Source organism: Anas acuta, chromosome 3 (assembly GCF_963932015.1).
Source record: "Anas acuta chromosome 3, bAnaAcu1.1, whole genome shotgun sequence".
NCBI classification, from domain to species: domain Eukaryota; kingdom Metazoa; phylum Chordata; class Aves; order Anseriformes; family Anatidae; genus Anas; species Anas acuta.
This window is the reverse complement of record NC_088981.1, coordinates 34088159-34108633: the sequence shown is the minus strand read 5'-3', so window position 1 is coordinate 34108633 and position 20475 is coordinate 34088159. Positions and strand designations below refer to the sequence as shown.

The window sequence follows — 20475 nt, the reverse complement described above, 5'->3', positions numbered from 1 at the left end:
GCCATTCACTTCCAACTATAAAGCATTGATGAAAATTACAAAACTAATTTTAAAGCAGTATGACAAGTTACTTTGGTAGTTGTTGAATCCTAGGTAAACAAAAAGCTATTTGTTTCAGTTTATGGATTTTCTTTTTGGGGGGGGTAGGGGGGAAGAAACTTGGTCATAAAAGAATAAGTGGGAATACAGCAATGAAGGTAACTGTATGACTTGATTAGCAGGATAATGGCAATGTGCAGAGTTGTTGATAACTTATTCAATAATTCCCTGACCTTTCAGTTAAAAAGTATAGGAGGTACTGCATTTGATTTCTACTGTGCTACTCTAGATATTAATGACAAATGTTAAGCATTATTGTCCAAGAGTAGTCTACAATATTTTGTTTACCTTTGCAAATGAGTAAAATACATTATATGCTTCATCTGAGTTTTAATAGCTGTTGGAAAAGAGAATGGAAAATGCATTGCCCTGCTTACTGTCCTCTATGCATGTAGCAAAAAAAACCCACCACATTTATAGGAAAGTAGACAGCAACTCTATAAAGATGTTTCCTATATTTTATAAAGCAACCCTAATACTTAAAACTGTTCTTTGTATGGTATTTTGTGGATGGTCTCTACTTAAGCAGATAGGGCGCTATAGGTAGTGCCCTATAAGTGTTGTTCACAAATCTTCTCCATTCTTGAATGTTTGCCAAGTAGTTGTTTTCTGAAACAGTAAACAGCTCATGCTTATGCTGTCTGCACTCCTTTATTTCCAGAGCTAATACCTAGACTGTTTACTGTCTTGTTTCTTTGTTGTTTCATTCATTTTCTTTTATGTTAGGCCTTTCTCACAGGGACAATGTAGTTACCACTGCAAGCAGTGAGATCTTAGAAACTGAGCTGTCATAATAGCTGTCTCAGTCATCTTCCTCACAAATGTGGCAGGTCTGATGTTGTGCCCAGCCCCAGGCAGGCTACTTCAGTATAATAAATTAGCACTGATGTGCTTAAATGCTGGGTTACTTTTATACCAAGTTTATTAAGCAGAAATGAGAAGCCAGTTCAAGGCTCTGTAGTTTCCTGAACAATTAAATAGGGCTGTTCATTTTAGCAGAAATTTAGGTTGGCTATGGTGACTCAGGAAACCTCACCCTACTTTAAAAAAAAAAAAAAAAAGTACATGATATTGCAGGATATCTTAAGAGAATTCATAATTTGAAGACTATGGTAGTATAGTTTTAGTATGATAAGGTGTCTTTTGAAGTTAGTAGCCAGTTGGATGAGAATATTGCTGAGAAGGAGAGCTACAGCAATGAGATGAGACAAAGCATGCACTTGTCTGCAGCTTACATCTGTTCTGATGGTTAAACTTTCTCATGTGTGTACCTTCTTATGCTGGTGTGCTGAAATAGGAACTTAAGATGAAGTTGAACTTAAGATGAAGAAGAAAAACTCACCTGAAGCACAAGGGCTAACTGCATTTCCTTACCATCCGGAATCTTGCTTTAGATGGTGAGTAGAATAAAATAGGCTAAGAGTAGTCTAAGTGAAATTGTCTGAAACGAGTTTTATTTTAATCAATACAGATATATCATCTAAAGCTTTGTGACAAAGGTCTGGGCAAGGAAAATCCCTACATTTTACAAGTGTGTAACTTGGGAGTTACATGCTCATAGTTTATCTACATGAAGTATTTCACTCAGAGTTGTGTCATTACAGTTCAAAGTGCAGGTGTGACTGGAAATACTATTGACAAAACTGTATGGAATCCGGTAATTAAAAGCAGGATAGGTTGTAAGTTGCGTGAATAAGTCAAAGGGTGTGCACATGTAGTTCAGTGCTAACTCCATGGGAAGCAGGAGGCTGTGTCGGAGGTTCTCTGCTTAGCACTTAAAGCTTGCTTCAGATGTGGCTGCTGATCTTGGGATGATCCTTGAGTTTTAATTTATGTGTGTGTGTCAGTGTAAACAATGCAATAGATAATGAAACAATAAAGAGGATAGCACAAAAACCAATGTAATTGCAGAAATAGCATGAAGGGGGCAAGGTACATTTTTTATTAGAAAACAAACAAACAAACAACTGCTTCTTGACATATTGTGAACTATTTAAAAGCAGCGGTGTCAGCTATGAAAGCCAAGACGGAGCTGCCCGTGCCCTGAGGCGCCCGGGGGTCTCCTCAGCGCCCCTCCCGCTGCCCCGGCGGCGGGCGAGCCCCGCGCATGCGCCCCGCGGGCGGCCCCGCCTCAGCACGGAGGAGGCCGGTGGCTGTTGCTAAATGACGTCAAGGCGCCCGGTGGCGTCACGACGGCGGCGGGGTGGAGGCCGCTCGGCACCGGGGCCGGTGAGTCCCGGGGGGGGGGGAAGGGGGCGGTGGGGCCGGGCCGGGCCCGGGGGCGCCTCCTGCGTGCGGAGCGCCGGGGCCGTGCCCCCAGCGGGGCCTGCCCGTGGCTCGCCGGGCGGCCGCGCGCCTCCCAGGGCTCCGCTCTGGCTTTTTATCCCCGCTCCCGGTAATGAGGTCGGCGCATCGCGGCGCGGCGTTGCCGGGGTCGTGCTGCCAGGCTCCTGTGGCAGGTCAGGCGCTGCCGTGCCCGTGCCCGTGGCGGGGAGGTTGTTGTCACGTTGTCACGTTAAAAGGCAGTGAGGCCACCCGGCTGTTACCCGCTCTGCGCAGAGCCTGCCCAGAGCCCTGCGCTGGCGTCGCTCCGTGTTGTGGTGCGGGTTTTAGGCTTTAGTCCGGGCCTTCCCTCAGCGCGGATGCGTTTGTATGGCCCTTCGGACAAGTCCGTAACTCAGGTGCACAAAGCGTACTGCTCTGTCAGAGATTGTGCCTGGATATTTACGTTTTTAACACCCCCCCAATTTTCATAATTTGCTCTTGAATACGTTTTGACAATACAAGCCACTTCAATAATACGCAATACATATGGGAATAAATATGTACATAGCCTTGTTATTCTCCAAAAATAGGAGACCTTCTTTGTCATACCTATTTGCAACTTGCTGGATGGAGGCGTGGTTACTTTCCTGTTCAAGGAACTACCTAAAAATACCTTTTTTCCTTCTACTCTCTCGTTCCCCTTAAACACGCTTTAGAGAAGATTGCTGTCTTCTAAGTGAAAATTCATAGGTCAAGGTGTCATCTAGTTAGCAATTCAAATACAGTTCATCTTTCCTGCTGGCAGGTGTGAGAATAACAGCAATAGTTCATACTGCTGAGATAAAAACATTGTGTCAGTTTTGTTTACAGTTTTTTTGGTTACAGTGTCAGCTTTTGTTTGCAGAAATATACAGGCTTCATTTGTTTATTTCCTCATTCTATGGTTTTGTTTTCCTGTTTATAAGAATAAAAGCTTGCCCAGGAGAAGGATCTGCCACTGCCTAAAATAGTGTAAAACACCAGCTAAGCAAACAAAAAAAACACAAGCCCGCCCACCACCTTAGGCTAGGCAAGACCACTTACAGAGGTTTGGATGTGTAGGGAGTGAAACGTGCATGATACACTTTGTAAAGATGCAGTTTAATTAGGACACCCACATGGTAGAACTCTGCGCTCAGGGATGCTGATGTTTCAGCAAGAGCCTTAGTGAAATATTTGTGCCTTACAATGAACAAATTAATGACAACTGTTACCTTTTTTTTTGGTGACAGTTAAAAGAAAAAAAATAATCAAATGATGACTTATAAAAAAATAATTCTAATGTTACGATATAATGTTATTAGAACACTTCCCATAGGATGGAGGGATTCTTAAAATTTATTTCCACAAAATTTTCAACTGAGAAATGTGCATTTCAATCGACTTCTGCTGTAGCTGCGTGCCACCTGTTTTTAATGGTATATATTTTATGCATTGTTTCAGGAATATGGTATTCAGCTGGATGTTTCTGAACAGCATTTCTATGGGCTTGGTGTTCAATCTATCAGTTCAGAATGGCAAAGAACCCTAATTTTCAGGAAGCTGGTCATCTGCCAACAGGCTACGTCCACTGTAGATCTTCAGAGACATTTACTGGTAAGTGTACTGATATATCTTCTTGAGATTTTTAGTTTAAGGGTTTAGTTACATGCTATTTTAACTGTCACATCATGTGTATTAATATTGATTTCATATGTGTATTAATAAATCATCCATTCCTAGTATATTGTTCTTTGTACATAGCTAAACTTATTCCTGCTGTTCTGTCAGAGGCATACCTTTCTGAGCAGAATGTAGAACATTAGCACTACAATGCTTAAGAACTGGAATATACTTGCGGATGACTACTGCATAACTTTACGTATGTCTGAAGACACAACACTTTTGGTACTAAATTTTTATTTATAATGCTGTCATTGAGTTACATGGTAAATAGAGATAACATCAGTCGTTTTTGTTTTTTTAAAGTTCTTTCACAACAGAAGGGTTGGCGATAACTGTTATGAGAATTCCATGTACTTGTTTTTTCTTATTTTGTATCCCTGAATTCATGCCACGTGGATTATACATGTATTATTATATTTGTGCATATTGGATAAATAGGGCCAATCAGTTCCCCAGATATGCAGAGGTAGTTATTAATATGACATCAAGAAGCTCGTTGGTGGTGATGGTTTTAGATTAAAGTTAGAATTTACTTTTTTAATGACTATGCGTTGTGGAGGTCTCCTACAGACTGTGCAATTCCAGTAAAAGCATTAGTGTGATATATTGATTTAGTTAGCATCTTTTTTTTTTTTTTTCTCAGTGCTTTGAAGCAGTTATCACTGGGAGCTGTTCATGCATAAGTCAATGTGATCTAATGCATTGCTGTAGCTCAAATTTTAACTTTTTCTTTTTCTTTCTTTCTGTGTTACTATGACTGTTACATACAAGTAAGACTTTCTCTGAAATACCACGGAGCTATGTGTATGAAACGCCTAATCATGAAAATTGGGGACATTTGAGAATCAGTTAATTGATGGTGTTCAAAATTAGAGGAAGACTTTCTCCTTAAAGATCATCTTGAGTAAAACTTTTTTTTTTTTTCTTTTTAAATTAGGGAGGCATTAATATAAAAGCAGTTACTTTTTTTTTTTTTCCCCTTAAAGCATTTCAAGGTTCTTTCAGCACTTTCTCTCTGGTGCCTCATATTGTAGACGGTAGCTTGACTCTCTTATGGACAATCCCAAAGCTCTGTAGAACAAAGACTTTCATATTATTAGAAATATTATATAGAAGTAAAAGGATTAAAAGTTAGGAAAATTAATGTTAGAAAACAAATACTATTTTCCTCTGATGTATTATTTGGCTTGTGTTGCAGTACTGAATTGCTTTTTTCTTGATGGAACAGAGTAAATTAATGATATTTGTAACTAAATTCTAAATGTCAATGCTTCTCTTTTTTTAAAGTCTTGATTAAAATTAAAAACAATAAAAAATCCCCCAAACAGTTGTAGCTAAACGTTATTGCATATCAATCCTTTCACCTGTTGTGAAGCTGAAGGAAATGGTGACCAGGCTTTCGGGGTTTTATGGGTTTGCATCAAACCATAAAACTTTGTTTTACTCTTGGTGCTTGTGAACACTTCACATGAGCAAACTTAGAATTCTTCCCAACCATAGTGTCCTTCAACTAGAACAGTTTTATTTTTAGAACTTTTTTTTTCCCGTTCTGTTACATTTTTCACTGGGTCACCATTGTTACTGTTATTCAGAAGTACAAAGGAGCTTCTGTAGCAAGGGTTCTGACAGTATCTAAGTATTTACTTGTGTTTTCCTCACTCTATATTGAAATATTTACAAACAACAAACTTTTTCCTGAGATGTTAGTTTGTTGCACCTGAACTACTGAGAACAAAAATATTTTGTAGAAATTGTGATTAAAATAGTGTTGTTTTTTTTTTTTTTTTTCTTCCCTGGAATTTTGTTAAAACATAGCAGAGTACTTTATGAAGGAATGAATCAGCTCAGGACTGTCACAATTCCTATTTCTAGAAACAATAGCAGTGTAAGAGTTTTATATTTAAAAAAAATCCCTTTGTGTAATTCCAACAAGAACTGTATTATGTAGGTATAGGTGATAAAGGAATTGTTTTTCAGGGGTATAATTATTTTCTCTGTGTTTATAATCCAGATTTATTTCTTAACACTTTTTATTCTGTCATTTTTTCTATATACTTTCTATTTTGTTTTCTGTAGATTTTTTCTATAAACTTCCAGTAGGTATATTACTTACATATATTTCTTTACTGTACTATATATAAAATAAGAAATTCCAACTTATTCACGGACAATTTCTTAAATTCCCTTTTCTGTGCTTTATAAAATCATTTCTTCCTTTAATGAAAGCAGCATTGTGTTGCAGAGGGCTGTCTTTCCTAACAGCCCAAATGGGGCAGGGAAGTGACTTAGTGCTGATCTTTATCGCAGTTCTGGTTCAAGAGTAGTTTAGTAAAGAAGTCACTGTGTTTTTTTTCGTTGCTGCATTTTGTAGCTCACATTATTGTATGCCATAACATGTTACCGATCATTTACTGAAAAGAAAATAGTTTTTTCTAACCTTGACACGCTGTATATAATATTGCATACAACATTGTGAAAAATGTGGCCCAGTATTTATTACATTGGCTTACTATTGAAGATGGCAACCAAGAAGAGGCTCTTTCATTTGTGTTTGGATAGCAGAGGTTATACCTTACTGACTTCACAGGCACCATTTAAAATTGGTGCAGTTTTAATAGGTCCTCTGATTTACCGAGGAGAATGCTATACTTATTTCTGTGGCATGAACAAAGCTGCAGCAGCTGATTCCTGAAGCATCTGATTAGCTTTTAATAGCTACTGGAAATAGGTTATGGTGCTGGCAGGACATTTGTAAATGGCTTAGCCTTTTATCTGCAGTTAGTTAAATGTTCTTCTTTGACCACTGGGAAGAGCCAATACCTGAATTCTCTGATTGGGGTGTAAATGATTATAGAAGATACCAGAGAGATCATCATAAAGGGTTTTGCTAAGCTGCAGGCAGCTTCTGCCTTTTTTTATTCTATTCAAAACTTTGAATTGCTGGTTGTAATATTTGGCTCTACAGGTAAGCGATGAGCTCATAGCAATTTGCCACAACCAAACCAGTATATTACTATTTACTTCCTCAAATGAGAATTGTGCAGATGGCTTCAAGGGTTGACTGAATTAATACCGCTAAGTAATCCAGGCTGGGAAGCTCTGAAGTCATGTACTATTTAGTTCTACATTTTGAAGACATGACTGCTCTCACAGTGCTGCTTGTTTTGCAGGTGAAACTTGCAATAGAAATTTGTAGTAGGCCGAGTAAATGAATTTGAATTCTTCCTCATACTAGTGTTATCCACTGAAAGCATCTAAGTCACGTACACAGCTTTCATAGACTTGCCAGTTTTCAACTGTTTGGGTCACTCAAGCGTTTGAAAGGTTCCTCAGCCAGAGGCTCATAGCCACTGTTTGAGTCCCATATTCCCAGTGACCAGTAATTCAGAATAATACATTGTACCAGCAATTTGGAGAGTGTTGAACATCTGTGAAACAAACTTGTCTAGCAGCTGACACAAAGGGACTTCTCAATTTCTGCTTTCATCGCTTGATCTAGTCCCAGGTCTCAGTGTTCGTAAAGACTGTCATCGTGGGATTATTAGCAAGTGTCCCTGGTTCAGACTTGGCGCACTTATTCTTGTGTATTTTTGTTTAGAGGTAGGGTTATATACTCTTGGGAGAGAAGTGTTCTTTTGATTTTATTTATTTGTTTACCTGAAATGGGAACAGTTCCCTTGAACTTTTCACCCTTTTGGCACATGACAACATCCACAGCTACAGCAGGCAAAGTTAGTGTGCAACTAATGGTTTTCCTTTATTTTTTGTAGTCTCTCAGACAGTATCTGGTCTTAATTTTACAGAAAAAAAAAGGTGAATGAAGACAGCAAGAAATTAGACTGTAGAGTAAGCGGAAGTAAAATAGATTTTAAAACCCAAATGTACCTTAAGTGTCTTAAATGAATTTCCCTAATTAATCAGAAGTGGAACTAGCAAAAGAGAGAGAGTACGTTTTGCTTGATAATGTGCATGTAACTTGCATGTAATTGGATTGCCTGGCTATTGTGCATAACAATGAAGATCAAGAAGGAGCAATTACAGACTTGTAAGGTACAGAAGTCTTGAAGGACTATGGAGGCTTTAGATTTGCAACTGAGTAGCAAATGTATTCTTTTGTTTGCTCCTTTATTGTAGTAAAAGGTTTTACATTTTGAGGGCATTTAAATTTCAGTGTAGTCTCTAAACTCTCACATAATTATGTTGTGATAAAGGCTGTTGCTAGTTGCAGCTCGATTGATGTGAATTAAATTAATCTTGCTTGATACAAGCAAACATTGCTGGAAGTGGATCTGTTGTGTAAATGCGTTCATTACAGTGTTGCCTTAGCTAATTTAACCAGTGCAAATCAGTGCAAACCAGTACAGACAATCTGTTGTTATGACAGGAGAAAAAACAAACACACAAAACAATTAAAAAATCCCACCTAATTTACTTGTATGTCAGATAGCAGAGTAACTTACTGCAGTGTTGTTGTGTTATCATGGTTAGATGGCTTCTCAGGTGCAGTGCTGGTTTTTGCTCTGTGATGTCTCCATGGGCGTACAGCTTCAAATTGCAGAGTGAGCCTGAGGAAAGCTGAGGTCTGCTCCCACTCTGGCTGTCATCTGTATCAGCTATTTAGTATGCTGTATTTTTCTCCAGTCTGACTTTCTACTGCTTTTTCTGGTTTAGTTTAGAGCTCTTCGGGATGGTGTTTCCATGGTATCTTGATTTTGGGTTAGGTGTTCCCAGGTGTTATGGAAGTGCAAATAATATTTAACCCTATATACATCTATTTTCCTTTCCTCCTTCCATAGGAGTGACTGGAATAGATGTGTATTTTCTAATTATACTTTTAAAATACAGCTAAAAATGCATTCCTGTCATGAATTTTTCACTTAATGCGTGTGTTCAGGGTATGGTTTCATTTTCCTGCACACCGTCTTTCTTCAGCACTAAGCATATGCCCATTTTGAAAAGTGGTCAGTCACTGGAGCAAAGAAAGTGTCACTGAAAATACAGGTGGTTATTACCTGAAACAGCTAACCTTTTTATTTAAAAGGAATCTGAGGTATAACAATAGAAGCTGATTTAAGACCTAAATTCTCCTGTGGATACTCTTACCATTGAGTCTGTGGAAAGCCTGCAGAAAGGTTGCAGAAATAAGCCAAAAATAACATCAAGACTAAAATCTCTTGTGATTTAAGTAGCAGCAAAATAATTCCATAGAATTGTGTTGTTTTATTAATTAGTAAAGTTTCCTACATTTATAACTGAGAGGTATTTGAGGTTTAATTGGTTTAATTTTCTTTAAGAGATCAAGAAGGCATCAAGAAAACTGAGTAGAAAGAATAAGAAAAACGTACATTGTAAAGCTTTGCTTTTTGACAGACTTCATCCGTTAATAGTTACAAGTTATCCTGAATTCTTCATTTTCTCCCAGTTCTGCAATAATGGGTTATAAACACTGCTGGTTTATAAATTTTACTTATTATAAACTCACTGATTTTAGTAGACACTTCAGTGTTAAGACTAAGCTTAATTGGTCAAATAATTTATTTCTCTTTAATTATGTGCATTTTAATTCAGACAAAAAATGGTTTCTAATGGTAATTGTAATTAAAATTGTTTAATTTTTACTTAAATTAATTTTTAATTCATTTTTGGAAGTTTTTTTTAAGTAAATGGCTTGACAAAAGAGCAAGGTGATGGAATTCTCTGAAATATTTTTTTTTTTTTTTATGAACAGAATTGTTGATTCAATCTGCACTAAGTCCTGTCATAAATTAACTTCAATTGAAAACCTCTTTGTTTGATTTTCATTGTAGTATATGGGAACTTACACTTTTTCATAATTGCAGCTTGGTCTTTGCCATTTCTAAATATTTGTGCTCTTTATACTCCTAGTTGTTTTCTTTTTCTCTTCAGGCTACCAATATCCCCATCCTTCAAAGATGAGTAACAGCCATCCACTTCGTCCTTACACAGCTGTGGGTGAGATTGACCATGTTCACATTCTGTCAGAGCATATCGGTGCTCTGATGAATGGGGAAGAATATAGCGACGTTACCTTTATAGTGGAAAAGAAACGTTTTCCAGCACACAGAGTGATCCTGGCTGCTAGGTGCCATTATTTCAGGTGAAGTACAGCTTTTTGGCAGGCTCGCAGGAAATTTTCATGCAGATAAGATAAACATTGTTTCTCTATGAACTTTTCAGCGTGTAATCATCTGTCCATTGAGTGTGACCTTTTCTCTGTGAATGTTTCCAAGCACTTCAAATCATTGTGTCCAGATATAAAAAGATAAATACCATGTCATGATGTTATTCTTTTGACCTTCATTAAATTGGACTTTGAAGTTATTTTCACAAATTCAAGAGAAAGGTAACTTCTGGAACAGAAAATTCTACGGTAAAATTGTTTTGATTTCTCAGAGCATGGATAGCATGCTTCTGTGAAATACATTAATTAGAAAGTTTACTTTTGACACATTTAAATTAAGTATGTAAAAAGGTCTGGTTGATTCAGGTTAGAATATTTATTTGTAAACTAGGAATAGTACTAAACCAGCTTTTTTAAAGAGCTGGGCATTTTTCAATCTAAATGGAATTAGATTCACTTCCTGATGATCTTTTTCCTGTTAGTTTTGTCAGAGGGATAAGTTAATAACTAAACCAAGACTGAATGCAAATTGTTTTCAAACTGTGTATCACACTTAAAACAATTCAGCATACCCACATTTTTTTTATTATTTTTTTATTTTTCTCAAGATTCAGGACATCATCAAGGTTGACGTGTTGGTTTTAGCAAATGTTAGGATTTTTGATCCTTTATTCCTTACTGTAATCTGTCAATGTTTTTATGGTGATGAACTCATTGTTTCACTTGTTTTTTCTGCATTTTTTTTCTTTAACACTGATAGCACTATATTAAAAAAACAAATCTGCAACAAAATAGTTCTAGCTAAATGGTATCTGAATTTCTGCTTTGTGAACTATTGCTCAAAACAGAGATGGAGCAAGTGTTCTTTAGGATAAAAGCATGATGCATTAGACTATTATTCTTTTCCTGTGCAGCTGCTTTCAGAGTAGAACTGTGCTTTAAATGCCAAGCATAAGGCTTTTTCTTTTGTAGTTTCTTAAAGTGCATCTCCATTCCATCCCCTCTGTTGTAACTTGTCATTTTCTTTCTCTTTCTATTTTTATCTGCTTTTTTTTTTCTTTGTTAGTCATGCAGATATTATCAGGATATAAGTTTCTCAAATTTTATCTTTCTTATAGAGCATTATTGTATGGTGGAATGAGAGAATCTCAGCCTGAAGCAGAAATTCCTCTTCAGGACACCACTGCAGAAGCATTTACCATGCTGTTGAAGTATATTTACACTGGTCGTGCTACACTACGAGATGAGAAAGAGGAAGTTCTCCTAGACTTCCTAAGCCTGGCACATAAATATGGGTTTCCAGAACTGGAAGATTCCACATCTGAGTATCTTTGCACCATACTTAATATTCAGAATGTCTGTATGACGTTTGATGTTGCCAGTCTTTATTCTCTACCAAAACTAACTTTTATGTGCTGTATGTTCATGGATAGAAATGCCCAGGAGGTGCTCTCCAGTGAAGGCTTCCTGTCACTTTCTAAGGTATATCTTCTGTTTGTATTTTTTTTTCCCAGGAATGTTAATTTTATCTGTATATACTTCATGATAAAATACTAATGGGGGTATAAAATACAAGCTTATAGGTTTGATAACAGGTGACACGTTATACTAGTGAAATTGAAGCAGTTGGAAGTATTCAAGGCAAGGTGAGGTGAAAATCCTGGTGACCTTTTCTGAACTTTTTAGGTATTTAATTCTGATGAGTCAGTATAGCTAAATATGAGAATATTTTACTAAGTGGGAACAGGTAACTTAATCTTATCTTCTTGGTTTTAATCAGTCCTTGAAGTAGTATCACTTGGTTTCTGAATAACCTCATGGTTATTAAGTAAAGATAAGATAGCAGAAGGTATTCCATTCTGTTAATTTCTTGATACAGGCAGTCTCTGTGATGGGTGATTTCCTACAGTGTAAGCTAGAGTTTCATGGGGGTTGGTATGATTTATCATTGTCAAGTTCTGATATCATGTAATATGATGGTGTTGTAGGGTGTGGGTTTTGCTGTTGTTTTTTATATGTTGTATTTATTCTTGTTAGATGCATAAATATTTTCTGGAGTCAGGTGATCCTATGCTACTGAATTTTTCCACTTGCTCTGGAATGGCCTTTGAGCTGGATATAATAGTGGTAAAGTGTTTTCAAGTGGTGAAGCAGCAGAGCATCTTGAATGAATGATAGTTTAATTTTATTTTTAAAAAGAAGAAAGTGTTATAAGTATTAGTGGAAAAGCTGTGATGGGTCTGTTCCCTGAACAAGTACAAGACATTCTGCTCTGCTGACTAACTTACTAGCTGTGTAGGGAAAAGATACATTTCCCCTGCTGTATTCTGTCACATGCAGTTTATTAAATCTGAGCTCTGAGAGCATATTTTCAATTAAAAAAAAAAAAAAAAAAGCAGAGTTCATTCATTAGGAAACATGTACTTTCTAAAATCTTTATCACAGCCAATCCTGGCATGTAAGAGAGACTTGTCCTTTTCTGAGGCAGATTCCTTATTATTGTGCTTGCTAAATGAAAATCAAAAACCATTCAGTTCTTTTTGTTCTTGTTATACTATTTGTTGGTTATTTGTATGAATAAGGGTCAGTCAGGTTTTTACTTGATGATACCAAGTTGGTCCCAGGAGAGAGGGGCAGGGAAAAAAAAATGCTCAGGTAGTTAAAATAGTTTAAAAAGGTGACTCCAAGCCACAGCTGATTTTTTGCATCTGTTACCTTAGTCAGCCTAAGCTTAAAGGAATGCTTTGAACCATACTAGTAAACCCCCGAATGAGTTCTTATATTCCTAATTATCTTAAATTAAGGTATATAATTTAATATAAGTTGGAATAAAATTGATTTGAATAGTTTTTCCTTTGTCTTATTTCTCATAGTGGATTAGTATTATTTCTTAATATATACATAAGAAACTAAAACAAGCCATAAATGCAGTACTGAAACTGAAGATTAAGTCTAGTGGAGGAGTTCTGTTAGTGCAGTTACTATAGACTAATAAAATGTTTTTGTGTCTGTGTGTTTGTGTATTTTGAATCTGATAAACAAGATTCAAATTCAGGAATTTTTAGGGACTTTTGGTTCTACTGTCGGCTTATTGTTTCAAGTAGTCATGCCTTTTTAATAAGTACAAGATAAATGATCCATTAAATTTAAAAAAGAAATAAATAAAGTATCTTAAAATACAGCTGTTTTTTTTGTTTGATTTCTTTTCCAGGCTGCTCTTCTAAGTATTGTATTGAGGGACTCTTTTGCAGCTCCTGAGAAGGATATTTTCCAAGCCTTGATGAATTGGTGTAAACATAACCCCAAGGAAAACCATGCTGAAATTATGCAAGCCGTGCGTTTGCCACTAATGAGTCTAACAGAACTGCTAAATGTTGTAAGACCTTCTGGGCTGTTGTCACCAGATGCCATCCTAGATGCCATTAAGATTCGTTCTGAGAGTCGGGACATGGACCTCAACTACAGGGGCATGTTAAGTAAGCATCTTTTTTTTCTTCTCTCTTATTTAGTGATTGATGGACTATAGTTGTCTGGATGATGTGGTTAATGTGTTCTTTGAGCTTTTGCCTATTGCTGTATGTTTTTAAAAGGCTTGCATAATGAAATGTCTTGTTATGTAACATTCTTGACTTTGTTGTTCCTCAAATAGGAAATAACATCAGTCAGCATATTTTCTTTTTTTTTTTTTGCCTTGGGTATTGCTGAAACATGTACATTGTTATAAAAATGTATTTTCCTTGAGGAAATAGTATTTTAATAGAAAATCCTTTGCAAAAACAATAAACAAGAATGCTTTGGCTGTGGGCTATATGGAATTTCAATGATTTTATGTTGATGCTGACTTGTTTTCTAGGTCATTAAAATTTTCATACATCTTTTCTCCAGTGTTTTTGATTTTTCTGTTATTTTTTATGTATTTGCCCAAATAATCTAAAAAGGTCTTCCAAATTGTGTAAGGGAAGTATAAAAAGCATGAGAAGCCTTCTGTTTGACTTCTTATCCGTGCTGTCTATTAATTCAACAGGAATATATGATGCTGAGCTTTTTAAAAGTACTGTTACTTTGCATACAACATGGGATGTATAGAAAGTATTTGTCCCACAGCAAAGAATAACATTAAATATGCTTTGACAGCCTGCACTGTAGTCTGTCAGTCATTCAGGATGAGCCCTGAAAAAGAGAACTGATTTTTTAGCACTGCATCTTCCCTTATAAGTTAGATATTAATATTTAAAAATCTGGGTTAATATTAGGATACTGTAAAAATCCTATGATATGGGACGTTCTGTTGACAGTCTATTAGATACATTTTATAACGTTAAATGGTGTCTCCTGACTTCTTTTTCTGCTTCCTTACATCTCAATAACGTGTTCCTAATCTCAGAATTTCTAGCTTTGTCAAAATCACAGCTTTATAAAGAATTGAATTTCTATGTTGTTTTAATACTAGTTCAAACTCTTGGGACTTTGTGTTTGCAGAAACATTGATGGTTACTTGCAATTTCATAGTTGTATATTAGTGCATTTGATGTTTTTATGTAGTAGTAATAAAATACAGTTAAAGTTTTATCACCTCAAATCCTGTTCTTTAGATAACAGAAATAATGTTCTGTTAGAATTCATACTTCTCTTCCCAATGTGCTTCAAGTTCAGGGCAGAGTTTCATTTATTTAATTTTTTAACATTGAGATCCTGGTTTCCAGGTTCTGTCCTGAAACAAAAGTGTTAACAATATCTTTTTAACAGGGTGGTTCATCAGTGTGGTGTTTTGTAGTAAAGTTAGGGATTGTTATCCCCAGTTGTCTTGATGGGAGATTTGTTTCTAGGATAAACATGTTTATTACTCCGAAATGCAGGCATAAAAGGCTTGCTTTAATGTGTTAGTTCAAAGCCTAAGAAGCCAGTAGGAAATTTCACATAAACTTCACTAGTCTTTTGGTCAGGTTCATTTAGCTTTGCGGAGTACTGGGAGCTTGTATAGATATCAAAATAGCTTGAGATATACTCTATATACCACTCTGCATATTCCATCAGCTATACCTCTCTGCACATTCATAATTCCTCCACCATGTCTTTAATGTGGTTTTAGTTTCCTTTTCCCCCTTCTCTCTTCCTTTCTTCTTCTCCCCTTCCCCCAACAAAAAAAAAAAAAAAAGAGAGAGAGAAGGGGATCCAAAAAGGGATCAAATGTGATGAGAGGTATAATGAAAGGCTTACTATGAGAGAAACTAAATAGACCAAAAATTTCAAACCAGAAGGAAAATGACAGTTGACTAAGGAAGGCATGCAAGAATTCTATAAAATCATGAAAGGCACTAAGCATATAGGGACTATGTAGTAGTAAATGATCACTACTTTTACCATGCAAGGACTAGGTGGCATCAGATGAAATGGAAGAACAAAAAATTCTAAAATGTGTTTTCAAAATGCATAATTACCTTGTGGTCATAATTCTATGTTATAGGATTGTAAAATAGAACAGCTTTTATTAAGGCAGTGAAAATAATTTGTGAAATATACTATTATTGGCTGGAAACTGAGCTGTGAAGTGCTGGAAGCAATGGATTTACAGGGGAGGTATTACTTTGCACTGGCTCTGTTTTTTTCTTCTTTCCTTGAGCATGTGTTTGTAGCCACCATTGGAGAAACGATACGGGCAATAAATCTTCGTTCTGACCTAATACAGTTGATGTTCAGAAGATCTGATTTACATGATGAGAGTATAAGTACTAAGCAGTTATTTCTGTTTCTTCTTAGTACCAGGAGAAAATATCGCAACAATGAAGTATGGAGCCCAGGTTGTAAAAGGGGAGCTGAAGTCTGCTTTATTAGATGGGGACACTCAGAACTATGACTTGGATCATGGCTTTTCTCGACACCCAATCGATGATGACTGCCGTTCTGGTATTGAAATTAAACTAGGCCAGCCATCAATAATCAACCACATACGAATACTGCTGTGGGACAGAGATAGTCGGTAGGTGCCAAGCTAACATAAAAAAGGAAGGCGATGCATTTTATTTTTTTTTTTTGTGATAACACATAAATGCAAATTATTCATAAATGTTTTATAGAAACAGCATGATACAGTGTTGGAGATGGCAGTGACAGGTTTTATTTGAAAAGGCTGTTTTTTAAATAGAGTTTTAGTTACACTACAGACTTTATTTTGCGAGACTAAAGTGTCTCGTAATACTTCAGTGTGTTCTCATTAAATATTTTATATCACTATTGGAAGCTTACATTGTTTAAATAGTTTTAATTAATAATACTTTAATTAACAGCTTTAATTTGCTTTTCTATTTGCCATTTAATATCCACTTGCTCTAATTCATGCCACTTAACTCTAATTCTTTTGCAGAATATTTTCAGATATTATGTCCTAGACACTAAAAGAATGTTTGTTTAAAGTTTTTCAATATCAAAATTGTTAAGAAATACCATATTTTCAACAATAAATCAGAGAATAAAAAATTATTTAGAATAGGATTTGCCTGCTAACTGCAGTAGTTAGGAAAAGCCACTTTGTAGTGGGACTGGTGAAGTATGAATTATCATGAACGCCTTAGCCAATTTATGCTCAGCTTCTTTAGATTATTATGGGACGCATGAAAGATCAAATTATGTGTACTTCAACAAATGAATGACTGTTTAAGTAGCAAAAAGAATATTTCAAGGCTGTTTTTATCTCACAAAAGTAATATATTCATTTTTATAACATGCCATCACAAAAATTTTGCAATTTAGAAGACATCTCATGCAGGCATTTATAAGCAGTTTTCTATTTAAATGAAAACAAAAGCCAAAACTATTTATACTTTACCACCTTTCTGATAAGAGTTTGATTTTTTTTGTAATTTCAAATTAACAGTTTAGAATTGCAAAACAGTTATATTTTGTTTTCTTAACTAAGCTGTGTTATTTTAGAACAAGAGGCACTCTACAGATTTTTATTTTTACTTTTTTTGTAAATTAAAATTTATTTAAAATATGAATTACAGTTATTAATTATTCAAAACAACCTGCATTAACTTACAGCGATTTATTTTTTTGAAGTTCTGATTCAGTTCAGCTGAAACTTGCACTTCTCTTTTCCTTTTGGAAAGACTGAAAATTGAACTTTCAAAGGCCCAAGGTACAACTTCACACAATATTAAACTATTTGTCACAGAAGATCAACTAAGAAAACCAAGTATTTAATAAAATTTAAAAAAATATTAGAGCTATTAATAATGAGTAGTTCTCTTGCAATTTTCAGAGAGCTTGTAACTGGTAAGATGCCCCTCGTCTGCAAGGCATATATCAGCCAGCAGCTGATAAAAAACTCAGGGTGGAAAAGGCCTTTGGAAAACTTATGAAGGGTGGCTTTTTTTGTTTTTTTTCCCTGCTGCTTAGTGTCACATGACACCTCTGAACTTTGTAGAGCAAACCATTGTTGGTGGCAGAATTGGACAAGATGAACCTCTTTTTGTCTTCATAAAATACTGAGGCTACAGTGGTTTACTGATTTAGTATCTAGTTTTTGTTATCCTGTGTGGTTGTTTGTTTTTTGTTTTTGTTTTTTTTTTTTCCTGTGGTAAATGTCTTATTGGGCTTTCTCTTGCTTCTTATTAGGTAGGATACCTGAATTGTCTTTTTTGTTTGTTTGTTGTTTTCTTCCAGTAGCTCAACTGTCTTAAGATAAATGCAAAAGGAAGCATTTATAGTACTGTGTCCAATTGTGGGCTGTGTCCAGTATATTGTTAATACACTGGAGTGAGTCCAGCAGAAGGGCACCAAGATGATAAGGGTTTGAGCATGTGATGTACAAGGAGATCCTGAGAGAACTTCCATTTTGAGAAGAAGAGGAGGGATGTTATTGCTGTCTTCACCTTTTTAATATAGGAATATAGGGCTAGGCTCTTCTTACAACTGTGTACTGAGAAAAGGCAGTGGACACAAGCAGCAGTGAGGGAAATTCCTATTAAACATTAGGAAAAAAAATCATAATGAGGGTGGTTAAACTTGGGAAGTGTTTGCACAGAGAAGTTCTGGATGTCAGTCCTTACATGTATGCAGAAATTAACCAGCCAAGACTGTAAGTAACCCACGCTGTTTGGCATTGCTTTGACTGTAGGGCTGGGAACAGTTCTAGAGATCCCTTCCAACCTATATTATTCTTTTGAGAATTGCCAGCCTCTCATCTACATCTTTCTCATGGGATACATAAATATCCTTTCTGAGGAGATGTTTTAGCAACTGTACAAGTTTACTGTGGCTTCTTGTTGAACATCTTTTTAAACTACTCATTAACTTCAACTGTCTCTGTGAAGCTTTAGCCTATTGGGTATCTTTATATAGTGTACATTCGTAATAAAAATGAATACATGCTTGTGTGTTTTGCATCTATAATTTAGAGGTGTTATTAACAGATGAATCTTAGATATAAAAGTGCAAAGGAGACTAGCTGTACAAATTATCTGCAAAAAAAATAGCCATCTTTAAGAAAAGATAAGGCATTTTTTAGATAATTTTTGTTTGCTTAGAACCTTGACTTCCCCCCCCCCCCCCCCCAAAAAAAAAAAAAAAAAAGAAAGAAATTTTGTATATTGGTTACAAATGTACATTGATCTCACTGCTCAAACTCTGAAATGCTGAAACCTAGTTTGGTCAAGTATACACAGGCTGGTAATAATCATGTTGCTGAAACACAGTGTGTTTATATGGGTTACGAGTATTACGCATCTGATTACTATGGATGTGAAAGCTGATTATGAATTGACATCTTAAAGACCTTTCTAGGTGCATAAATTGAAACTAAATGTTATCTAGAGGAGAGTTTAAAACATAACATGTGAGGCATCCACCACTCTAAGCCCCCATGGGGAAGGGGGGGAAGATTAGTAATTGAAAGTAAATTAAAACAAGAGGAACACACATTGTGTTGTAGATATTTTTTGTTTTTATTTTTGATGAAGTAATTTTGGGGTGTATAAGTGATGCATCACTGGCTTAACAATGTATCATAAACAGCTGGGATGGTCAAAAATGGTCAAGAAGAGCTTGAGTGAGAAAAAGATTATGCCACAAAGTCCTCTTAAAGGAAAACATTTCAATTTGCTAAATCTTTTTGGATTTTCTTCATTCATATGGCAATAGAAATACCTTCATCACTGGTGTTTTAGATTTATTCTGTGAAAAAAGAATACAAATTAGTATTTTATGGCTAAACATGACTGAATTTGAAAGTTTTGATTGCATTTTTTGAGAGGTGAAGGTCTTATTTGATTACAGCAGACTGTGGATGTTGGGATGTTTTAAGTCATTGTGAAAACAGCTCTAAATATAACTGCATGTGAATTTATTTTCAAAGCTAGTTTGGAATAGGAATCTTTCTTAGAGACTTTAGACACGGGACTGTGGGTAAACCTTCTTTTCAGCACAATTAAAAATCGAGAAGAAATTGTAGAAGTTAATACCTAATATGTGACTGCTTGTATTGTAACCATTATTTTTTTTTTTCTCCTGACAATCCAAAGGTCTTATTCCTACTACATTGAAGTGTCCATGGACGAGTTAGACTGGATTCGAGTTATCGATCACTCTAAATACCTCTGTCGGTCCTGGCAGAGCCTGTATTTTCCTGCCCGTGTCTGCAGGTTAGTTCATCAATGTAACATTGCATGGCTGTCATTCAATAATGTAGACAGCAGAATAAGTTGCTGGATTTTGCTGCTATATTATGTATTTCTGATGGTGTATGGTATACACAACTTTCATAAGCTGTCAAAAAAAATCCCAACACTTGTCTGTCTTGCTTTTTAATATAAATAGTTGATAAATTACAGGCATCCTGTTTTGAAAACTATGATTCTTCTACCTCTGGCCTTGTATCAATTTTTTCTTTTTACTCTCTTCTTTTTTTAATTATTATTTTGAGTCATACTCTCTTCCTCTTGCAGCTGCATTCTGACAACAGTGATGTTTTTTTTTGACTTGGCAGTCAAGAAATGATGTTTACTACCGATTTTTTTAAATGTTTTTAAATACTTGCTATACAACTTGGAAATGTATTTTCTATATTTTACATGTTTTCTGTTGTTGCACTGAAAGAGTATGAAAGTTATGAAAGCGAGAAAGAGGAGAGTTAAGATTAAGGAGGTTTGAGCAACGATATGTGTAAAACAAAGAAGCTAGGTGGGCTTAATCGTTATTGAGGTGATGATGTCTTTTTGTTGGAGGTGCTGGTAATTCTGGAAAAAGCTTGTGATCACACTGAAGCTCTC

The 20475-nt window shown here is 35.8% G+C and overlaps 1 protein-coding gene across 1 annotated transcript in view; it reads left to right on the top strand.

The window, feature by feature from the left end:
- The first annotated feature begins 2175 nt into the window (after positions 1–2175).
- BTBD9 (BTB domain containing 9) overlaps positions 2176–20475 on the top strand; it is a 124872-nt gene continuing 106572 nt past the window's right edge. Inside the window, exons 1-7 of the mRNA XM_068676573.1 lie at positions 2176–2328; positions 3847–3999; positions 9976–10186; positions 11329–11692; positions 13422–13686; positions 15968–16187; positions 19729–19848. Of these exons, the coding sequence (XP_068532674.1) occupies positions 3918–3999; positions 9976–10186; positions 11329–11692; positions 13422–13686; positions 15968–16187; positions 19729–19848 (1262 nt within the window). The 5' untranslated portion in view covers positions 2176–2328; positions 3847–3917. The remainder of the gene's footprint in view (positions 2329–3846; positions 4000–9975; positions 10187–11328; positions 11693–13421; positions 13687–15967; positions 16188–19728; positions 19849–20475) is intronic.